Source organism: Thamnophis sirtalis, unplaced genomic scaffold (genome assembly GCF_051295495.1).
Source record: "Thamnophis sirtalis isolate CommonGarterSnake01/CBP01778 unplaced genomic scaffold, rThaSir2_p1.2 scaffold_3, whole genome shotgun sequence".
NCBI classification, from domain to species: domain Eukaryota; kingdom Metazoa; phylum Chordata; class Lepidosauria; order Squamata; family Natricidae; genus Thamnophis; species Thamnophis sirtalis.
This window is the reverse complement of record NW_028261383.1, coordinates 60,257,264-60,275,732: the sequence shown is the minus strand read 5'-3', so window position 1 is coordinate 60,275,732 and position 18,469 is coordinate 60,257,264. Positions and strand designations below refer to the sequence as shown.

General features: G+C 38.5%; 1 protein-coding gene across 1 annotated transcript; it reads left to right on the top strand.

Moving 5' to 3' along the window:
• Positions 1–430: 430 nt before the first annotated feature.
• Positions 431–16,734, top strand: TMEM43 (transmembrane protein 43). Its single transcript, XM_087708954.1, has 12 exons — positions 431–588; positions 3,634–3,786; positions 5,058–5,192; positions 5,845–5,939; positions 8,394–8,443; positions 9,621–9,690; positions 10,403–10,473; positions 11,379–11,500; positions 11,672–11,746; positions 11,850–11,951; positions 12,966–13,083; positions 14,054–16,734. Exons 2-12 carry the CDS (start codon positions 3,646–3,648, stop codon positions 14,254–14,256), a joined length of 1,182 nt encoding a protein of 393 aa, XP_087565080.1. The 5' UTR covers positions 431–588; positions 3,634–3,645; the 3' UTR covers positions 14,257–16,734.
• The last annotated feature ends 1,735 nt before the right edge of the window (positions 16,735–18,469 follow it).

Sequence of the window (18,469 nt, the reverse complement as noted above, 5' to 3'; positions counted from 1 at the left end):
CGCTTCTCTCCCCGCCAACCGCCTGTTCACATCCGCAAAGAAGCCCACGAATCGCGAGGCCTCACGGACAGTATAGAGCGCGCTTTTTTTCCCTCTCCCAGGTGGTCCAAAAGGGAGAAGAAACGAACGGAGGGGGGGAAAAAACGGAGAAGAGCCGTTATTCATAACGGACTACATGTTCCAGGAGGCTGTGCGAAAGAGCCGGCTCTTCCGGCGTTTTCCCGACAGGCTTTGCGACCTTGACTGGTTCTCAGTTTCGCCTCTCCTTCCCGCCTAGAAAGTTCAATGATATTCCCAGCAATGCTTTGCGAAAGATAGGCGGGGTTAAGGGACTTTAATTTCCCTCTGGGCTCCAGGTTATATTCCCCCCTCCTTTCTCCTCTATACGCACGCGCGTGCGCACGGGCCATCCCAGGTCTGAAGGAGGGCGGAGTTTGCCGCGAGTGCTAGAAAAAGAGAGAGATCCGCTTCTCCTCTTTGGGCGTTACATCTCCTTCGGGCATCAGATCTCTTCCTTCCACTTTTAAGAATAGCTCGGGGAGTTAGTGCATTTACGGTATTTAAAAAGCTAAAAGCACACCAATATATGTAAGTATGGGCTTTTTTCTACCTTTTTTTAATTAAGAAAAAAAAGTTTGGAGATACTTTGCAATGGGCAGCGGCAATGGAAAGAAGAGGGAGTCGAGCTATTCTGCAACATAGAAATACTAAAATGTATACCACCAGTAAGAAATAGGTAACCCCTTCATGAGTTTTGATAGCCAAGTCTGCAGTCTACCGCACCTGATTTCAGAGGAATGAAAGTCGGTAGCTAGCTGATTTGTCAGGCAAGGTTTTATTTTTATTTTTAGGAGAAACACATTTGCTTTATCCAAGGGGTGGTGATAGATCTCGCTATTTTTTGGTTGGCAAGCATGAGACGTGAATAGTTTACCCTTCGGACCAAATTCTGCATAAAAGATAAGGTAGTTGCCCACTGCATGATTTGATAGAATGAGCTTGCATGTAAGATTTTCTGCTTGATTTCATGCTGCTTCCAATCTGCCCATAAATTCCCATGGAAAAGGGCGTTGTCTTATAAATTGTTCTGGAGTGTTGTCACTTGCAGTGTTTAAAATAGTCCTAATGCATTCTGATGTTTGCATTCTGGCACAAACTTTTCCGATTGGGTTTAGATGTCTCTACTACCTTAAGTTTTGAAGTGTCTCACCTTCCACTTTCTGCTCACCATACAATGTCCACCCCTTTGCGGATGTAAACAAATGATTGAGACTATGTGGACAGCAATTGTATTACAGCGTTGTATTACTGCATTTAACTGAAAGTAACTTCTTGAACTGAATGAGACTTATTTCTAAGAAGACATGCATAAAATTATTTTTCTAAAAAAGTCATGTCTGAGTATGTTAAAAGTGATGATTAGTATAATAACTATCAAGAATCTGCAGCAGTTTTCTCATTAAGCTATTAAAAAGTTTTTGTGCTAGTAAGGAACTGGCTAATAAAGAACTAATATAATTTTATTTCTAGCTGATTTAGTTCCGAAGGCACATAATTTGAGAATAAAAGAAAGAAAAAGAAAAATATGCTTCCTGCAGAAGACTGCACTTGTTTCTTCTTTTGTGTTTTGATATTTAGCCTTGATCCTGTTTTATTAACCATGGCGTAGGACAGAGGTCTTCAAACTTGGCAACTTTAAGACTTGCAGACTTCAACAGTTGAACAGTTGAAGTCTAGAAGTCTTAAAGTTGCCAAGTTTGGGAAACCTTGACATAGGATTTATACATGGATCACTACAATAACACCATTACTTCTGATTAATCTTGGAAGAGGGGCTTCAGAAAGCATGGGAGCAACACCTGAGTACTATGACTCATTAAAACACCTATGTCTTTTACAAGCATTCTGTGACTGCTATAAAGAGGCTTTCATGGCAACCAAGAGATTCTTGGGAACAAATCTGCATTTTTTTTCAAAGAGTTGTAGGTAGATGTTGCATTCCACTTCTGAAAGTTCTGAAAAGCCTCTTCTGAATGGAATCTAAAGTTTGTACAGACTTTCTGTGCACAGATTACTTTCATGTTGCTCTCTGAAAAATTACGTATCTTTGTTCCATACATATTGCTCTAAGCAACTATTACAAAATATTATAGCACAGACACATCTACAAGTATCTTTAAATTGGATGATAGGAAATTTGTTATTGCTTTTGTTGTGCTTTTGTTGCTAAGTGGTGTCTGAGTCTTTGTGATCCCATAGACCTCAGCATGCCTTATTATTTATTTATATGTAATATACATATTTATTAGTATAGTCTTTGTATTGATTCATTTATGCAAATTTTAAATTGTACTATGTAAACCTGTAATCTACTAATTTAGAGAAGAAGCTGCCATAAATATGGCTTTATACTGAAAAGTCATGTATTACAATAAGCATATGCAATTTATTCACTTTTGGTTTGAGATGGTATGTGAAAGCATATGGCATCTGGCTCTTGGGTTAGCTGAATTTGTGTTTTTTTCATGGTTTATTGAAGAAATCTTAGCACAACTAAATAATAGCAAGAAATATTAATGGCAAGATTCATACAATGTGCTAAATCAGAGGTAGACAAACATAACTTTGGGTTGTGTGTCATACAGCATTTTGAGATTACACTACAAAAAAATCAGCAACAGAGTAGACTAGTTTTGGACATGTTTTCCAAAGATGCTACAGAAACTTGGAAGGCCTCTGAAATGGTGTTTATTCGGTTTTACAGTTAAATCAGTGACATAGATGAAGCTAATTAGTGCTATCATATTGTCCTGCTCCTCTTCTGCTGTTGCAGAATTGTGATGCTGCAGGAGGATTGGATTGAAAGAGTATCTCCAAGGAAATAGTTAGAGAGGTTAGTCTTTTCCCATCTGTGGATAGAAGGATAATCAAATAGAAACTATGGCTGAGTTTCTGCCCTCCAAAATAGGTCCCAGTTGATGCTGTCATATTTTTGCTCATCAAGTGAAATCCGAATATGTACCATATGTTCTGTCCCCTAGCTCTTGTCCTTGAGAAATCACCATTGCCTCCTTAGTGCCACTAATAAGCCCAGTAAGTGAAGCTATATTTTTCATTATTAGTGGATTTCCTAGTTAGAGAATTTCTTGTACCCTGCCAATTTCTACAGTAGTCCTTGACTTACGCCACAACTGAGCCCAAAATTTCCATTGCTAAGCAAGGCAATTGTGAAGTACGTTTTGCTCCATGTTGCGACCTTTTTTTGTCATAGTTGTGAAGAGAATTGCTGCAGTTGTTAAGCGAGTCATTAAGCAAATCCAGCTTTCCTAATAACTTTGCTTGTCAAAAACCATCTAGGAAGGTTACGAATGTTGATTACATGATCCCAGGTCAGTGCAACTGTCATAAATACCTGCCCATTGCCAAGTGCCCAGATTTTGAGCATGTGGTTGTGTGGATGCTGCAATGGTCGTAAGTGTGAATACTGGTCATAAGTCACTTTTTTCAGTGCCATCGTAACTTCAAACAGTTACTAAACAAATGGTTGTAAGTCGAGCACTACATGTATATGAGTTATAACAATAGGTGGTAGCAGATGTCTGTTCAATAACTCTTCCTTTTTGTTCTTTTCAGACGTTCTCTGAAATGGGTGGAAAGAATGAACACGTGAAGGTCACAACTGAGCACCAGCCTGGGTTTCTGGAGCGCCTGAGTGAGACTTCTGGAGGGATGCTTGTTGGCCTCGCCACCTTTGCCCTGTCTTTCTACATTCTTTTTACCAACGAGGTGAGAGAGAACGGGTCAAAATGTCAGATTTCAGCTGTTTGAAGTTTGAAACTTATAAAGCCCTTCATGGTATTGGACCTGGGTACTTGAGAGACCTCCTGCTGCCAATTACCTCCCAAAGACCCATTAGATCACACAGATTAGGCCTCCTCCGGGTTCCGTCTACTGGCCAATGCCATCTGGCTACTACCCGGGGGAGGGCCTTCTCTGTGGCGGCTCCGGCCCTTTGGAACAAGCTCCCCGCAGAGATTCGGACCCTCACCTCTCTCCAGGCCTTCCAAAAAGCCGTTAAAACCTGGCTGTGTCGGCAGTCCTGGGGTCGATGAGTTCCCTTCCCCTCTCGAATCGTGTGGCTGTTGGTTGTTTTAAATTCCCTGTACTTTTTGTTGTAGTTCTTGTGTTTCCCTTCCCCTCCTTTGGGTTTGTGCGCCGCCCTGAGTCCCGCCGGGAATAGAGCAGCATATAAATAAAATGAACCTTGAACCTTGAAACACTTGTCTTTCAAAATGCCTACGGTATGCTGTTTTATGAATGAACCAATGAATAGTTCTGACTATGGTGACTCTCAGTCATCCAGGTCATGGTTGTCCCAAAGTGCTTTTTCAAAAGGCACCTGTGTTTCTTTGTTTTTCCTTGAAGACGTTTTGCTTCTTATCCAAGAAGCTTCTTCAGTTCTCAATGATTCTCAGAACTGAAGAAGCTTCTTGAATGAGAAGCGAAACATCTTCAAGGAAAAACAACAGAAAGTCCAGTTCTGAGAATCATTGAGAACTGAAGAAGCTTCTTGGATAAGAAGCAAAACGTCTTCAAGGAAAAACAAAGAAACACAGGTGCCTTTTGAAAAAGCACCTTTGGGATGAATAGTTCTAGCCTTTTTAATGCAGTTTCAAGGAAAACTCTACAATCCTGAATATACAGGATGCTTTGCATTTTTATATTTGGCATCAAACTCAGAATTTTAATTCGATAATTCTTTTTGCCAAACAGTTACAAAACAGGTTTTGTAAGCTGTTTTGCACAAACAGTGCATAAAGCCTGTCTGCTATCTTCCTGTCTTCCTAGATATTATTAATGGATTAGATTATTTAAAGAAGAAATGGTTGATCTTCTTGAATTCCAGCATCCCAAGTACTTTATTTTTTTTTCTTGTGTAAATGAATTTTTATTAAAAGAAAATTCCTGTTCTGTGTGGCGATTTCAACATGATGCTGCAGAGCCCTTGCTTTAAGGATCTACTTGAACCACTTTATTTCTCATTTCATCATTCCTAGGGGCGAGCTTTGAAAACAGCCTCCTCTTTGGCTGAGGGGCTTTCTCTAGTTGTCCCACTTGACAACATCCAGATTATATCCCCTGAGAATGACAAGAAACTTGTGCACTTCTCTGGTACCCTTAGAACATCAAAGGTAAATTTCCTTAGTCCAAACCTTGTTTCATTTTTTTACATTAAAGTTTTTTTTTTAAAAAATGCATTGCTTTTTCTGTCTCTCCCCCCCCCCCCTCACCTTCCCCCCCAATCCCCAAGCCTTGCTGTGCTGACTCATTGTGTTGTTGGGGGTTTGTGTTTTTTCTTGGTGGGATAAGCAAAGGATGTTGGGAGTGTACTTCAAGAGTGTATGTGTGTGTATGTGTATATATATATATTTTAAGCAAGGCCACCCAATCTGCAAAGATCATCCCAGGTGCTGAGCTAAAGCAAAATGATGCCTATAATGGACAGTAGCAATATAAAACAATGCCAGAGATAGATGGCAATTAATACAACACTGGAAAAGGCAATGCTAAAACCAAGAAAAAGATGACTCACAGTGGAGATGAGCACAACATTGGGACATGCAAAAGAGCAGGTTAAAGCTAGATTGTCATCTGTCTATAATATGGTTGCTAGGAATCAAAAACAACACATAATCAAGCAATTCTCTGCCCTGCTAGGTTAAATCACTTGTGGGAAAAAATAAATGGTATTCCCCCCTCCCCTCCTGCCTTGCTGAACATCTAAGTAAGTCAGAAGTAAGATAATAGTTCTCTTACCAACTGATGTTTATTTGCATTTGCTAGCCTCTGTATGATCCCAGCTATGGGCTTTCTATCCGGGCAGTCAAGCTCAAACGTCAGGTGGAGATGTATCAGTGGGTTGAATATGAAGATTCCAAGTAAGATACTTACAGTACTCATGTTTTCTCTGCCTTAAACTGTGTGCTTGTTTCTAGTGATGGTGGCAGTGGAACAAGTTTGTTTGAATTTTTGAATTTTATATAATCCAGTTTAGGATTAAGATAAATATTGGCATATTTATTCTTATTTTTACTAAGTGCCCTTTCCTTTCTATCTGTGTGAAATATAATGATGGTTTGATCTAGCCTCCTGGTATCTATTTTTTCCCAACCTATACCAACTACAATAGTGATTCAAAGCTATAAAGAGTGAATGGATGTAGAACTATGAGTCATTTGTTTCTAGCTGGCTTCTAGGCTGGAAAGAATGAGCAGATGAGAGGTGATAGGAAAACAACCCAACAGTTGTCATGCCTACAGCAGCCTCCACATGTCAACTTGGGTGTGTGATGCCAAACTGCGCTACAGCAAAGTAGCATGAAGCATGAAACTTAGACTTTTGGCTCTCCTTCAAATTTCTCAGGCCTAACAAGAATAGGTATATTTAGTTGATAGCCTATATCAGTGATGGGCAACCTTTTTGGCGTGGTGTGTCAAAAATCGGCAAAAAATCGAGCATAACTCGCGTTGTGTGTCATTTCGACAAAAACATAATTTTGCGCAATTTATAGTTTAAACTACAAAAATTTATAATTGCAATATATAATTGTATTTAATAAACCAAAAACAAATTATTTAACATACCTGCTTAGTAACTTCTTTCATCCTCACTTTTTTCCAAGAGCTGGGAATGATTAGTTTCAAAATGTCTATTTATATTCCACGTTCTGCTTACTACCGTTTCAGTACATAGAATGCAAAATGATCTGCCATTTTTTTCTATAATGCCATACATCTCGCTCCATGTCTCTTGAAAGGGTCGGCCACTGCCACTACCACTCCCTTTACTTAACCTTTGTTTTTTATTTTTTGGGTGCTCCATCAGTGGGCCAGTGACAGCAGATAGAATTATAGCTAGCCAATTAGGGGTTAACTAGCCTAACAAGCTAACACAACCTCCCCCTCACTTATCTCAGTTATTGTGGGCAATTACAAGTCCATGGCACCCCAATAGTTGCTGCTAATGGCGCTCACAGTTCCCGTTGGCACTCCGCTGTTCCCTGCTGTGGTGCGGTCGTAACCGACAGTCCCAGGAGTAGACTCTCTGTGCCGGCCTGACTGGAGAGAGGCGCGCACTGTTCCCGTGCTCCTCTCCTGCGGGTCCTCCCTCGCCGTGCTGATGACGTGTGTGCGCACGGCACGCACGCCTTACCAGCAGCCCCTGTGCTCAGAAAGGGGCGGCGGCGATACAGTAAGTGAGTGTGGGCGGGGGAGATCACACGTCCCGCCCCCCCCCCCCCCCCGTTCCTCCAGCACAGATTCTTTCATCCTCGGCGGCCGTGCAGGAGCCGAGGATGAATCACATGAAATCCTGTGCGTGTCACCCCAAATGGCTACGCGTGTCAGCACTGACACGCGTGTCATAGGTTCGCCATCACTGGCCTATATAGAGGAGGGAAATTTGCAGTGAAGGTTTGAACTAGTAAATCCTGGAAGGAAAAAAGGCAGGATAAATTTAATTTGTCTTTTAGATAAATCTTCTTTATCTAATTTCATTAATCTCAAACCCCAGTATTTCCCCATGAATTTGGATTAGTTATCTTATTTGGAAAGTATTATTATTTAAGCTTTAGACAAGAGAGAGATTGTGCTGTAGGAAGATACAAGAACATAAAGGGGTAAGCAAAAAACATCAAATAGTGAATTAATTATAAAGTTCCTTCTCTGGAAAAGCGGTCTATGTTTTTTTAGTGAACAGTGAGATATGAAATTCCAAAAGTTGATACATTGGAAATGCCTTGGAAATGTTTTAATAATACAATAATACAATACAATAGCAGAGTTGGAAGGAACCTTGGAGGTTTTCTAGTCCAACCCCCTGCCTAGGCAGGAAACCCTATACCATTTCAGACAAATGGCTATCCAACATCTTCTTAAAGACTTCCAGTGTTGGGGCATTCACAACTTCTGGAGGCAAGCTGTTCCACTGATTAATTGTTCTAACTGTCAGGAAATTTCTCCTCAGTTCTAAGTTGCTTCTCTCCTTGATTAATTTACACCCATTGCTTCTTGTTCTACCCTCAGGTGCCTTGGAGAATAGTTTGACTCCCTCTTCTTTGTGGCAACCCCTGAGATAGTGGAACACTGCTATCATGTTTTCCCTAGTCCTTCTTTTAATTAAACTAAAGCTCTTTTCATTACTAAAGCTCTACAAAATCTTTTAAAATAAGTGTAATTGGGAGGGCGGCACTATATGAGGGCATTCACATGAATGTTAAAAATTTGGCTCATTTTAACTAAAATTATTATTTATAGTAAAATTGTGTAAAACATGATGGACTTTTCAGTACTTTATGTTCATCTGATGATGCTTCCTCCCCCCCCCCCTTGTAGAGAATATGAAGAAGATGGTGAAGTAAAGAAAGAAACAAGATATTCTTACAGTAAGTTTGCTAGTAGAAAATTTTGTCTCATAAAACAGTCACTGGGTATGGCTTTAATATCAGGTACCTCTTCTCCAGCTAGGGAACAGCTGTCCTTGCAGCTACAAAAATGATAGTGAAAGTTGTCTGTTGAATTTCTATTGTCATGTAGCTGTTACAAGGGAGAACCACTTAAAAAGTTACCAATTTTATCTATAACAGAAGTATAAAATCCAGATCATGAAAAATAATATTACCACTTTTTATTTCCTAATATTGACTCTGGTTATGGACACCACAGTATGGCATGAACTTAGAACATTTTTATTTTTATTGCATTTGGATTCTTTTTTATTGCATTTGCATTCTCAAAATGAAATAAGCAGTTAATATTTTTAGTTGATTGCAAAGTGCTAAAGGAAACAAACATATTTTTTCCTTTTTAGCCAGGATGTTGCATCCACTTTACTGTCGTTTTATCTTAAGATGAGGTTAGCTGAACTTCAGTGCTTGCAGAACACACAGAGAGGAAGTTTTCATTGGATTTTATAAGATCGTAGAGCTGAAAGGTGGCTTGATAGTCATCCAACCCAAGCCTTTCCTTTGGGAAGGACCTGCTTCAAACAGTGGTTATCTCTATTTCAAAATCTTCAAGGATAAAGGAATGTTAGAATAACCTTAGAAGATGATGGTGTATGGAAGAGATGCTGCCTTCCTGTAGAAGATATATGCTATTTTACTTTTTCTCAGTCTTCTCTTCTGCAGACTACATTTACTTACCGTAGTCCCTTTAATTGTTCCTCACCAGACTCAGTTTCCAATCCTTTCCACATCTTCTCTCTACTTTGTATTGTTCTTTTTAAACGTGGTGTCCAGAACCAGAGTCAATATTGGGAAATATAGAGTGGGAATATTATTGTTGATTATCTGGTCTTTGCTTCTGTTAATAAATCTCAAAACGGCATTTGTCTTGTATTTGTGTCTTTTCATGAATAGTAGATTCTGAGGGGGGAAAAACATAATTAGCATGTGCTTAGAGAAGAATTCTGCCTGTAATGTTCACCAGTACCCATTCCCATATAGGAGAATGAAAAATTATAGGGACAGTGGGAAATATCCATGATCTGTGACTCCTGGAATGTTTTCAAGGAATCAGGATAATATTTTTAATATTCTTATTTCTGTACACCCTTTTTAGATACAGAATGGAAATCAGAAGTTGTGAATAGCAGAAATTTTGATCGAGAAATTGGACATAAAAACCCTAGGTAAACGTGATACTGTGTTTTCCCGAAAATAAGACAGGATCTTATTTTCTTTTCACCCCCAAAATAAGCTCTTCGACTTATTTTCGGGGAGGTCTTATTATTTTTGAGGTGCAGGAGGTGGTGAGAGTGGTCACCTCATGGCTGCTGCGTTGCAATATTGGGGGGAGGTATTTTCAGGGGAGGGCTTATTTTCAGGAAAACAGGGTAGTATTCTATACTGTGGCTCTTCCAATACTATCCTTAGGATTTAAAATTAAGAATCTGAGTAAGATTTCTAACTGATTCACAAGATTGTATTCTGGAAGTTAAACAAAGTAGCAGGATAACAAATGTTTTATTTATATTTATATTTATATTTATATTTATATTTATATTTATATTTATATTTATATTTACATTTACATTTACATTTACATTTACATTTACATTTACATTTACATTTACATTTATATTTATATTTATATTTATATTTATATTTATATTTATATTTATACATACAAACATACATACATACATACATACATACATACATACATACATACATACATACATGGTTTTCTAGGTGGGTGTGTATACTTTTATGCTAGTTGTTGTGTTTGGAAACACTGGAGTATATCTTTGTGGTGGTTGATGGCTAGAAGATTTGCTAATTCTTTTGTGACTTTGTTTCCACCATGTTAAATTCATCTGATTATTCTTTTTGTCTATGCAGTGCCATGGCTGTTGAATCTTTCACTGCAGTTGCTTCTGATGTTCAGGTTGGCAAGTTCTTCCTTTCCAGAGGTATGAAGCTTGTATCTGAGATATGTCTAGATATATGCATGCTAATATATATTTAACAAGGCAGATAATGAGAAAATCATCTCCACTTTGTAACATTTGGAAGAGTAACTAAATACATTTTAATTTAAATCATAGCTTTCCATTTTCCCATGGTTTAAATTTTATGGAGCAGATAATGAGACAGTATCAAAACATCTCATTGATCTTTGGAATAAGTACTATAATATAGTTATTCTGTGCATAAGATATTTGGCATTCTTATCTAAAAGTTAGCTAAGTCTGCTTGTAAGTTCTTATGGTCAGGTATGCTGATCCCTACCACCATGCCTGCTTTTTCCCTTTTAATTTTGCATGGTGAGACAGGAGAGTTAAGGAATCATAGAATTAAAAGCTAATTTTAAGCTGTTGAGTTGAACTTCTGCTCAGTGCAGGAATCCGGGATCAAGCATCTCTGACAAATGAACTTTTAGGGCTGTGCAAGAACACATTCAGTGAAGGGAAATCCACTATATATCTGGGTGGTTGTTTCTGCAATTGAACTACATTAACCAAGAATCTGTCGTTGTGTAATTTAAGGCAGTTAGTCCACATCTGATGCTGTCGGATGATAGAAATACGTTCTTAACTTTATATGTGGCATTCATTTGTGTGTTTGGAGTGCTATCGTATTCCTTCTTGGTGCCCATTTTCTTCATAGGAAGAACTTGGAAAGTTTGTTAGATGGAATAGAATGAGGAGATTTCTTGCATGAAACCATGAAGGATGGCCCTATTTGCTCCAAGCTCTGGCCATGCCCATTTTATGCTATGGCCCCTACCTCTGAAAGAACATGGCTTCATTGAAGTTTCCGAAATGACTATAAGTCTCAAACAAAAATGATTTCTTATTCCCACTTCTACTTTTAGGCCTCATTGAGAAGATTAATAATTTCAAGCAGATGAGCCTGTCAAAATTGGAAGACCCTCACGCAGATGTGATCCGCTCAGGGGATTACTTCTTTCATAGTGAGAATCCACGACGTCCAGAAGTAAGAAATGGAAGAGGAAAATAAACAATAAACAATTGTTTCCCTCTGCCCCAGTCACTTTTTTACTTGAGCTGAGCTCAGATAATCCGCGAATCTTGGATCTAAAATTTCAATTGGGAATCTTTTGTTGTCCCAACACTTTTGTATTGTTGTTTTTCCCCCTCTTTTCAGGTCGGGGATCTTCGTGTTTCATTCTTCTATGCAGGTTTGAGTGAAGACTTTTCGCGCATGACTCTACCAGATATGGTAAATGTTCCATATCTCCTCAAGACCTTCTCATGTAATTAGATAAAGCTCTCCAATGTTGCTGTGCAAATTTCTTCAATTTCTCACTTTGGCTCCTTTTCAGGTGACCATAATTGCTCGTCAGCAAGGCGATCACTTGGTTCCATACCAAACCAAATCTGGGGATGTCTTAAATGTTCTCTATCCTGGAGAGCTCACAGCTGAGGTAAGGGTTCCAAATCGGTAGAGGGAGAATAGTAGGGAAGAGTTATACATGTCCTGTTTGCTTAAATAAAGGAGAACAATTCTCCCCGCCCCCTCCTCTTCAATTATCACTTCTGCATCTCAAAGGTGAAGCTCTTCATTGCAAATAAAACAACTCTGATTCAGTTTCTGACCAATATAGCTCTTGATGGTGAGACTCTTATCTGAAAACCTAAATGGCTAACTTAAATTGGCAACCCTAGTAGGCAAAACTTGAGTTTAAGTAAGTGGATCGGTGTGGGATAACTTCCTATAAAGGTAACTTTTCTTAGTATAGTGTAGGTGTTTCATTTCTCCAGTTCAAAAAAATGAACACAAAACCTTGCTTTCTCATTTAGTAGCGTAGATACTTTTGATGGATTAAAAAGTGTTTTCAGTTTCTGCCAAAGAAAAGTAATGCTTGTAGACAATGAAAAGGCATGAATATATAATGTTTTACATGTCAAGAATGGCACATGGGCCTTGCAGAGCTTATCAGGGATTGCTTGCAGGGCGGAACAAGAGGAAAATTAGTATGTTCTAACTAAAATCTGTTTTTCTTAAAATTCTACCTACTCATAAACTGATTTTGCCTGTACCTCATTCTTCCATCCATTTTATACTGTCTTAAAAATATTGACCTGAAGTTCAGCTGCAGTTGAAGAATCATCATAAATTCTCTGATGACAACAAAGTTGACAATATTTCTTTTGTTTTCAACTAATCAAATTAGATAGTTTTAAACATGGTTTGTCAAAATAATTTCAAATGTAGCCTAGGGTTGTTCAAATAAATTTGAAACCAGCATTCCTCCTAGAATATGATAGATTATGGAGGGGCAAGGAATAGGTTCTGGCCAGTAATGTTAGATTAAGCCGTGGCATTGTGTCCAGTTGCATCGTGTATCCTGCTGATCAAAAGAATGAGCATAATTTGGATGGTGATAAAATATCCAGTATTTGACTGGAAGTGCTAATTAAATATCAAATATTTTTAGGAAGTATTTCAGAAAGAACATGAGAGTAACAGCATGAAAACCTGGGGCCTACGTGCAGCTGGATGGTTGTCTATGTTTTTAGGCATCAGCCTTATGACCAGAATTATTTATACCCTGGGTAAGTTTCGCCAATATCCCCCTAATTTGATTTATAAATAAAGCATTAATTAAAAATTGTACCGAAGTACCTTCAGGTCTAAGAAACATAGTCATCTAACATAATAAAGAATAGTAATAATTACTATGAAGCTGAATATTGTTCCTGGGCTCAAATGTTGACTGAGGAAATAAAGGTTTTCCTTTCTCATGCTTGTGTTAAATGAATAGTCCAAGGGATAAAATAGAAGAGTCTTTATTATCTAGATGAGATAACTCATAGGAATGTGACGGAAAGCAATTAATTATTTCATCACTGTGATACAGTAAAGAAATACTTTTCCGGTGATGTAGAGGGAGGGGTCACAGCAGGGTTTTATCACAGCCTGATTGGTCCGTTAGACTGAGAGAAAACTTCTTAGCCTTCAGCTATCCCATTGGCTCCCAGTTTTCTCTTATTCTTTCTGGTCCTAGGACTGTTGATTTGGCTCTCTAGGCAGGAAACGTTTTTATTAGTGAGTTTTCTACAATTCCTTGCTTTAATTTGTGTTATTGGCTATGCTAAATTGTCTAAATTGCTTAAATTGAGCAAATTCGGCTGCGCCCAGATAGGACAGTCCTTGCTGCCCTAAAACGGTGGGGAAGGCCCATAGGGCAGCTTCTCTTTCCCTCTGTGGGCCAGGCTCCCTGTGCTGATCCCCAGGGCTATTATCTAGATGAGATAACTCACAGGAATGTGATGGAAAGCAATTAATTATTTCATCACTGTGATACAGTAAAGAAGTATTTCTATAAGCTATGAAAACAAAGTACGTATTTAGGTAAAAGTGTGTTTTTTCTTCCTTTAATGGTCCATAGTCTGTAGAGATGAAATTTCAATGAATTTGGTAGGCATTGGGTTGGATTTAAAGCAGATTTAGTTTGCTTTTATAAGCTTGCCAATGAGATTTTTATTTATTTATTAAATTGATTTTTATTTTTCGTTATTGCAGTGGATTGGTTTCCAGTTGTCCGGGATCTGGTTAACATTGGTTTGAAAGCATTTGCCTTTTGCTTAGCCACTTCTCTCTCATTGCTGACCATTTCAGTGGGCTGGCTTTTCTATCGGCCCTTCTGGGCACTATTGACTGCTTTGTTGGCTGTGGTTCCTATTCTGATTGCAAGATCTCAGGTTCAACCCAAAAAACAGCAGTGACATCATGGAAGAGGCGCCTTCTTTGTACTCACATTTATTTGGAAACTTTATACATTCAACGCATTTATCATATTTGAAGAAAATACCACCATGAATATTTTTGCTCTTCATATTGCAGCACAGAAAATGCAACATCAGTGTGTTTTGTAGTTGTTTTAGGTATGGTACTTTCATTATGCAATCCAAGGGTAAGGAACTAAGCAGTTCTGATTTATAGCTCCCAGGAACAGGTACCGTGGTCAGGGGTACTAAGATCCATAAATATTTAGACCAGGCCTGCACAGCTGGTAGAAAAGACCAGATTGATAAAAATAAAATAAGTACAGGCTACAAATAGCAATAGTGCTTTACAGCATCTCTGGGCAGTTTAGAGTCAGCAATATTGCCCCCCATCCCCACCCCGAATAGTTTGGATCCTCGGAAGGATGGAAAGTTGAATCAACCTTGAGCCCATCAGGATTGAACTCTTGACTGTGGGCAGAGTTAGCCCACAACAGCTGCCCCCAAATTTTTGGGCACCAGCGACCAATTCTGTAGAGAAAGGTTTTTCCACAGACCACACGGAGTGTGGTTTTTCATGCTGCCTGCATCCTGCGGATGGGGCTTTGCTTGTTGGCATGCCACGGACCAGGGATTGGCGACCCCTGGCCCACAATACTGCATTCTACCCACTGTGCCACAATGACTCAAAGGAATCTGTGATGCGCCAATTAGTTCTTTGGTGACAGTATTAGAAGTGCAGCGAGGCCTGCAGGTGCTTGGTAGCATGTCTCTAAAATCACAGTGGCAGTGATTTTATTGACTTTTTAAAGAATGCTGGAATGTGGCATGAAGCTGTTTGGCTGGTCAAATGCTGTGCAGGCCTGATCTAAATATCGACAGGTTTCATACCAAGTGGAATCAAATTAAAATATGCAACTGCCCCAATTTTTGGAAATAGAAAGTGGAATGAAACATAACAAGGCTAAGCAAATTAGGTTTCCCATGCAATTTATGTAAAATGTATTTCAATCTTCGTGGAGAAAAATAGGTATATGGACTCAATGGGGACCATATGAGGCTTTGAAGAGAATGGGTAAATCGTTGTAATATTAATCTATTCCTTATCTATAACTTCATGTTTTACTGCATGCAACTTTTTGAAGTTCACTTCATTTATGTTCTTACTATCCTGTTTGAATTCTCACGTAGGTAAACTTACCTTATCTGTAACACCTTGAATTATATGTGGATCAAAGTATCCTACACAACACTGGTATTGCTGTGATGCTGTTTATTTTTATATTACTATATTCAGCATTATTGTATCTCAGTTTTATGATTTATTCTTATCTCATGCTTAATTTTTTTTTCAATAAATAAAATAATTTATGATCTCAGGTGGATTTTTTTACCTGTGACTTGAGAATTGTTTCCTGAACCAATTCTGTAAATTTACTGATGGTTTCATGAAGAATTTTGATTTTTAAAGACAAAATCAAAAGATATATCCAGAGGGAGAAGAGACTTTCTGCTGTTCACGTAACTTGCTCCATGGACAAATTAATATATTTGTTTTTTTACTGAAAAATTATGTAGAGTAAGGTTGGGTACTCAATGTACTAATGGTACTCTGACAAAATTTTTATTTGAAACCTGCCCAATTTCAAGAAAAAACAAGAGTGCAACACTTTAGAAATGGGTGCTTTAAATTGGTACAACAGTTTGTAACTTTGTTGATTTTGTCCAAACATTACTTGCTTTGCATATAATGCTAAGCTAAAATGATTAACTTACAAATTATAAAAGTGGATGAATTTCCTTAAATCTAGGACTGAAAGACTATGTTTAACTATTCATACCCAGAATAGGTTTTTTTCCCCTATAGCTTCAATCGCTGCTTTTTCTGGCTTCAGAACTGTAAATTTTGCACACAATCTTCAGTTGGACTATTTTATAAAAACTCCGAAGCAGACAAAAAGCCAGTGTATACCCCATTGCAAGCCCTTGTTGCCAGCAATGAAATGATGCAAAAACATGAATTAGATAGAAACCTTTTATATGGATGCAATCTACCGAGGTAAGAAAGATAGGCTCTGATACTCTTATCAGTCAGTAGTATTCTCAGCTCATTATTAGAGGAACATCAAATTAGTCTAAGAAACAACTAAGCCAAAGCTCTAAAAGTAAATAAAAGTTCATTAGCATCATCCTGAATCTGCCCTTTTCTTGAATTTAGAATTCCAAACTTAAATTTGCATTCATTGGTCTGTTGCTATCTAACATCATTTCTAACTAAAGTTCAACTACAATTTGCCATGGAGTTATTAATCATTTTGTTAAGATGTCAGTTGTATCACTGGTGCAGAATTAAGCATGGTGGCTGCTTCCAACTGAAATCTAAATTTGTATTCTTTATTTTTAGAATATCATTTGTAAATGTTTCTATGGATGGAAGTGTCTATTTTCTATTTTATGAATAAAACTTCAAGAAAAATATATGATTTGCATGTGTGTTTTGAAATCACAGTTCACTATTAAAGGTAAGAGAGTTAAGTATAAGTATAATCTTTATTGTCATTGTACTTAAATACAATGAAATTGGAAGGTACCATTTAGGTCAGGGCTTTCTAACTCCTGGGCCATAGCCCACTACTAGCCCGCACTGGGTTCAGAACTGGGCTGCATGAATGGCGGATGCTTGTGCTGACATGCATAGCTCCTCTTGCACAAGCAGCGGGTGCTTGCCCTGGCATGTGTAGCTCTATTCACACGCGCAGCAGGTGCATGCACTGGGAGATGACATTCCATTCGCACGAATGGCAGATCCTTGTGCTCACGTGACACTCTATTCACGCCTGCTGCTCACACAAATGGAGCTCTGCGTGCACACGCCTGCCACTCGCACAGAACCATCCCCTCTCCCCCATGCAAGAAAAGTTGTCGACCATTGATTTAGATCACCAAGTATAAGCTCATGTTTAATGTGGGAATCCAAAATCTTTTATCTTACGAACATCTACCTCTATCAATGTCTGTTCAAGAGACTTACTGTAATTTCTAATCTTTTTAAAGTCTTCTCTGTTCCTCTTCCACTGTGAATCCTTCAAATGTGATATCCAGAACTGGACCTTGAGGCACAGGCCTGACTAAAGAAGGATAAACTGAAATTATTCATGTATTTTTCAGATTTTTTTTTAAAGATCTACCCTAGATTTAGAACATTCTAGTTTAATAAAGATATTCCTTGCACGGGAGACAGACATCTGACAGGAATATTGTTGCTTATGAGATAATATTTGGAAAGCTTTTCAACTTTCCTGACCCAATGTATAACCAAAGCTAATTCCAGGGAAAATTTCACAATAACTGGAACCGTCAAAATGTTTTTAAGGTGAAAAGGAGGTTCTTGAGAGGAAAAACACACTAAAAATGTTAAGATCTTTAAAAACACTACTTCAGGAACTAAAAATAAAGCTTTGTTTTATAAATTCTTGTTCTTATACTTGTGCATAATTCTGTAAGTTGTTAGCATTTACTGGGGGGGGGGGGGGAGGAACCCCACTTGAAATAAACTCAATATATTGCCATTTCAACTTCCAGAACAAGTTAAAAGTGCTGATTATTATATAAAAATCCACCACAGCAGTGGATTGGGTCTATCATGGACAACTTGCTCAAGCATAATTCAAACATTGAGTGGGCCTGTTAAGATTCCCTCTGTTTATGAGGTAAAGACAATACAGGCTCCCAAGATAGGGCTTCTTAGTATAATGGCCTTCACAATTTGGAACATACTCGAGCTGCACCTAGCCTGACCACCCTTATATTCTGAAAGATCTTTAAAATCAGTTTTTTTTCAGGGAGACACTGATTTGTAGGGACTGTAGTGGTGGGTTTCAAATTATTTTAGAACCTCTTCTGTAGGTGTGGCCTGCTTTGTGGGAGTGGCTTACCGACCATGTGTCCGGGTGGGAGTGGCTTGCCAGCTATGTGACTGAGTGGGAGTGGCTTGGCAGTCATGTGACTGGGTGAGTGTGGCCAACTTGTAAAATGTGGTGAAACTCACTTAACAACGCTCTTGCTTAGCAACCAAAATGTTGGCTCTGGAACTTTGGCAATGAAGTGTGCAAATCTTAAAGCTGTCAAGTTACAAGACCCTTGCACCCCTAACCCTTTAGAAAAAAACCCCAGGGGTGTTCAAACTTGACAGCTTTAAGACTTGTGGACTTCA

Excerpts from the sequence above, each read along its gene's own strand:
- TMEM43 (XM_087708954.1), top strand. The coding sequence starts at position 3,646 with ATGGGTGGAAAGAATGAACACGTGAAGGTCACAACTGAGCACCAGCCT. Across the intron at positions 10,474-11,378 it reads CAAGTTCTTCCTTTCCAGAG|GCCTCATTGAGAAGATTAAT; the intron begins GTATGAAGCTTG and ends TTCTACTTTTAG. Across the intron at positions 11,747-11,849 it reads GCATGACTCTACCAGATATG|GTGACCATAATTGCTCGTCA; the intron begins GTAAATGTTCCA and ends GCTCCTTTTCAG.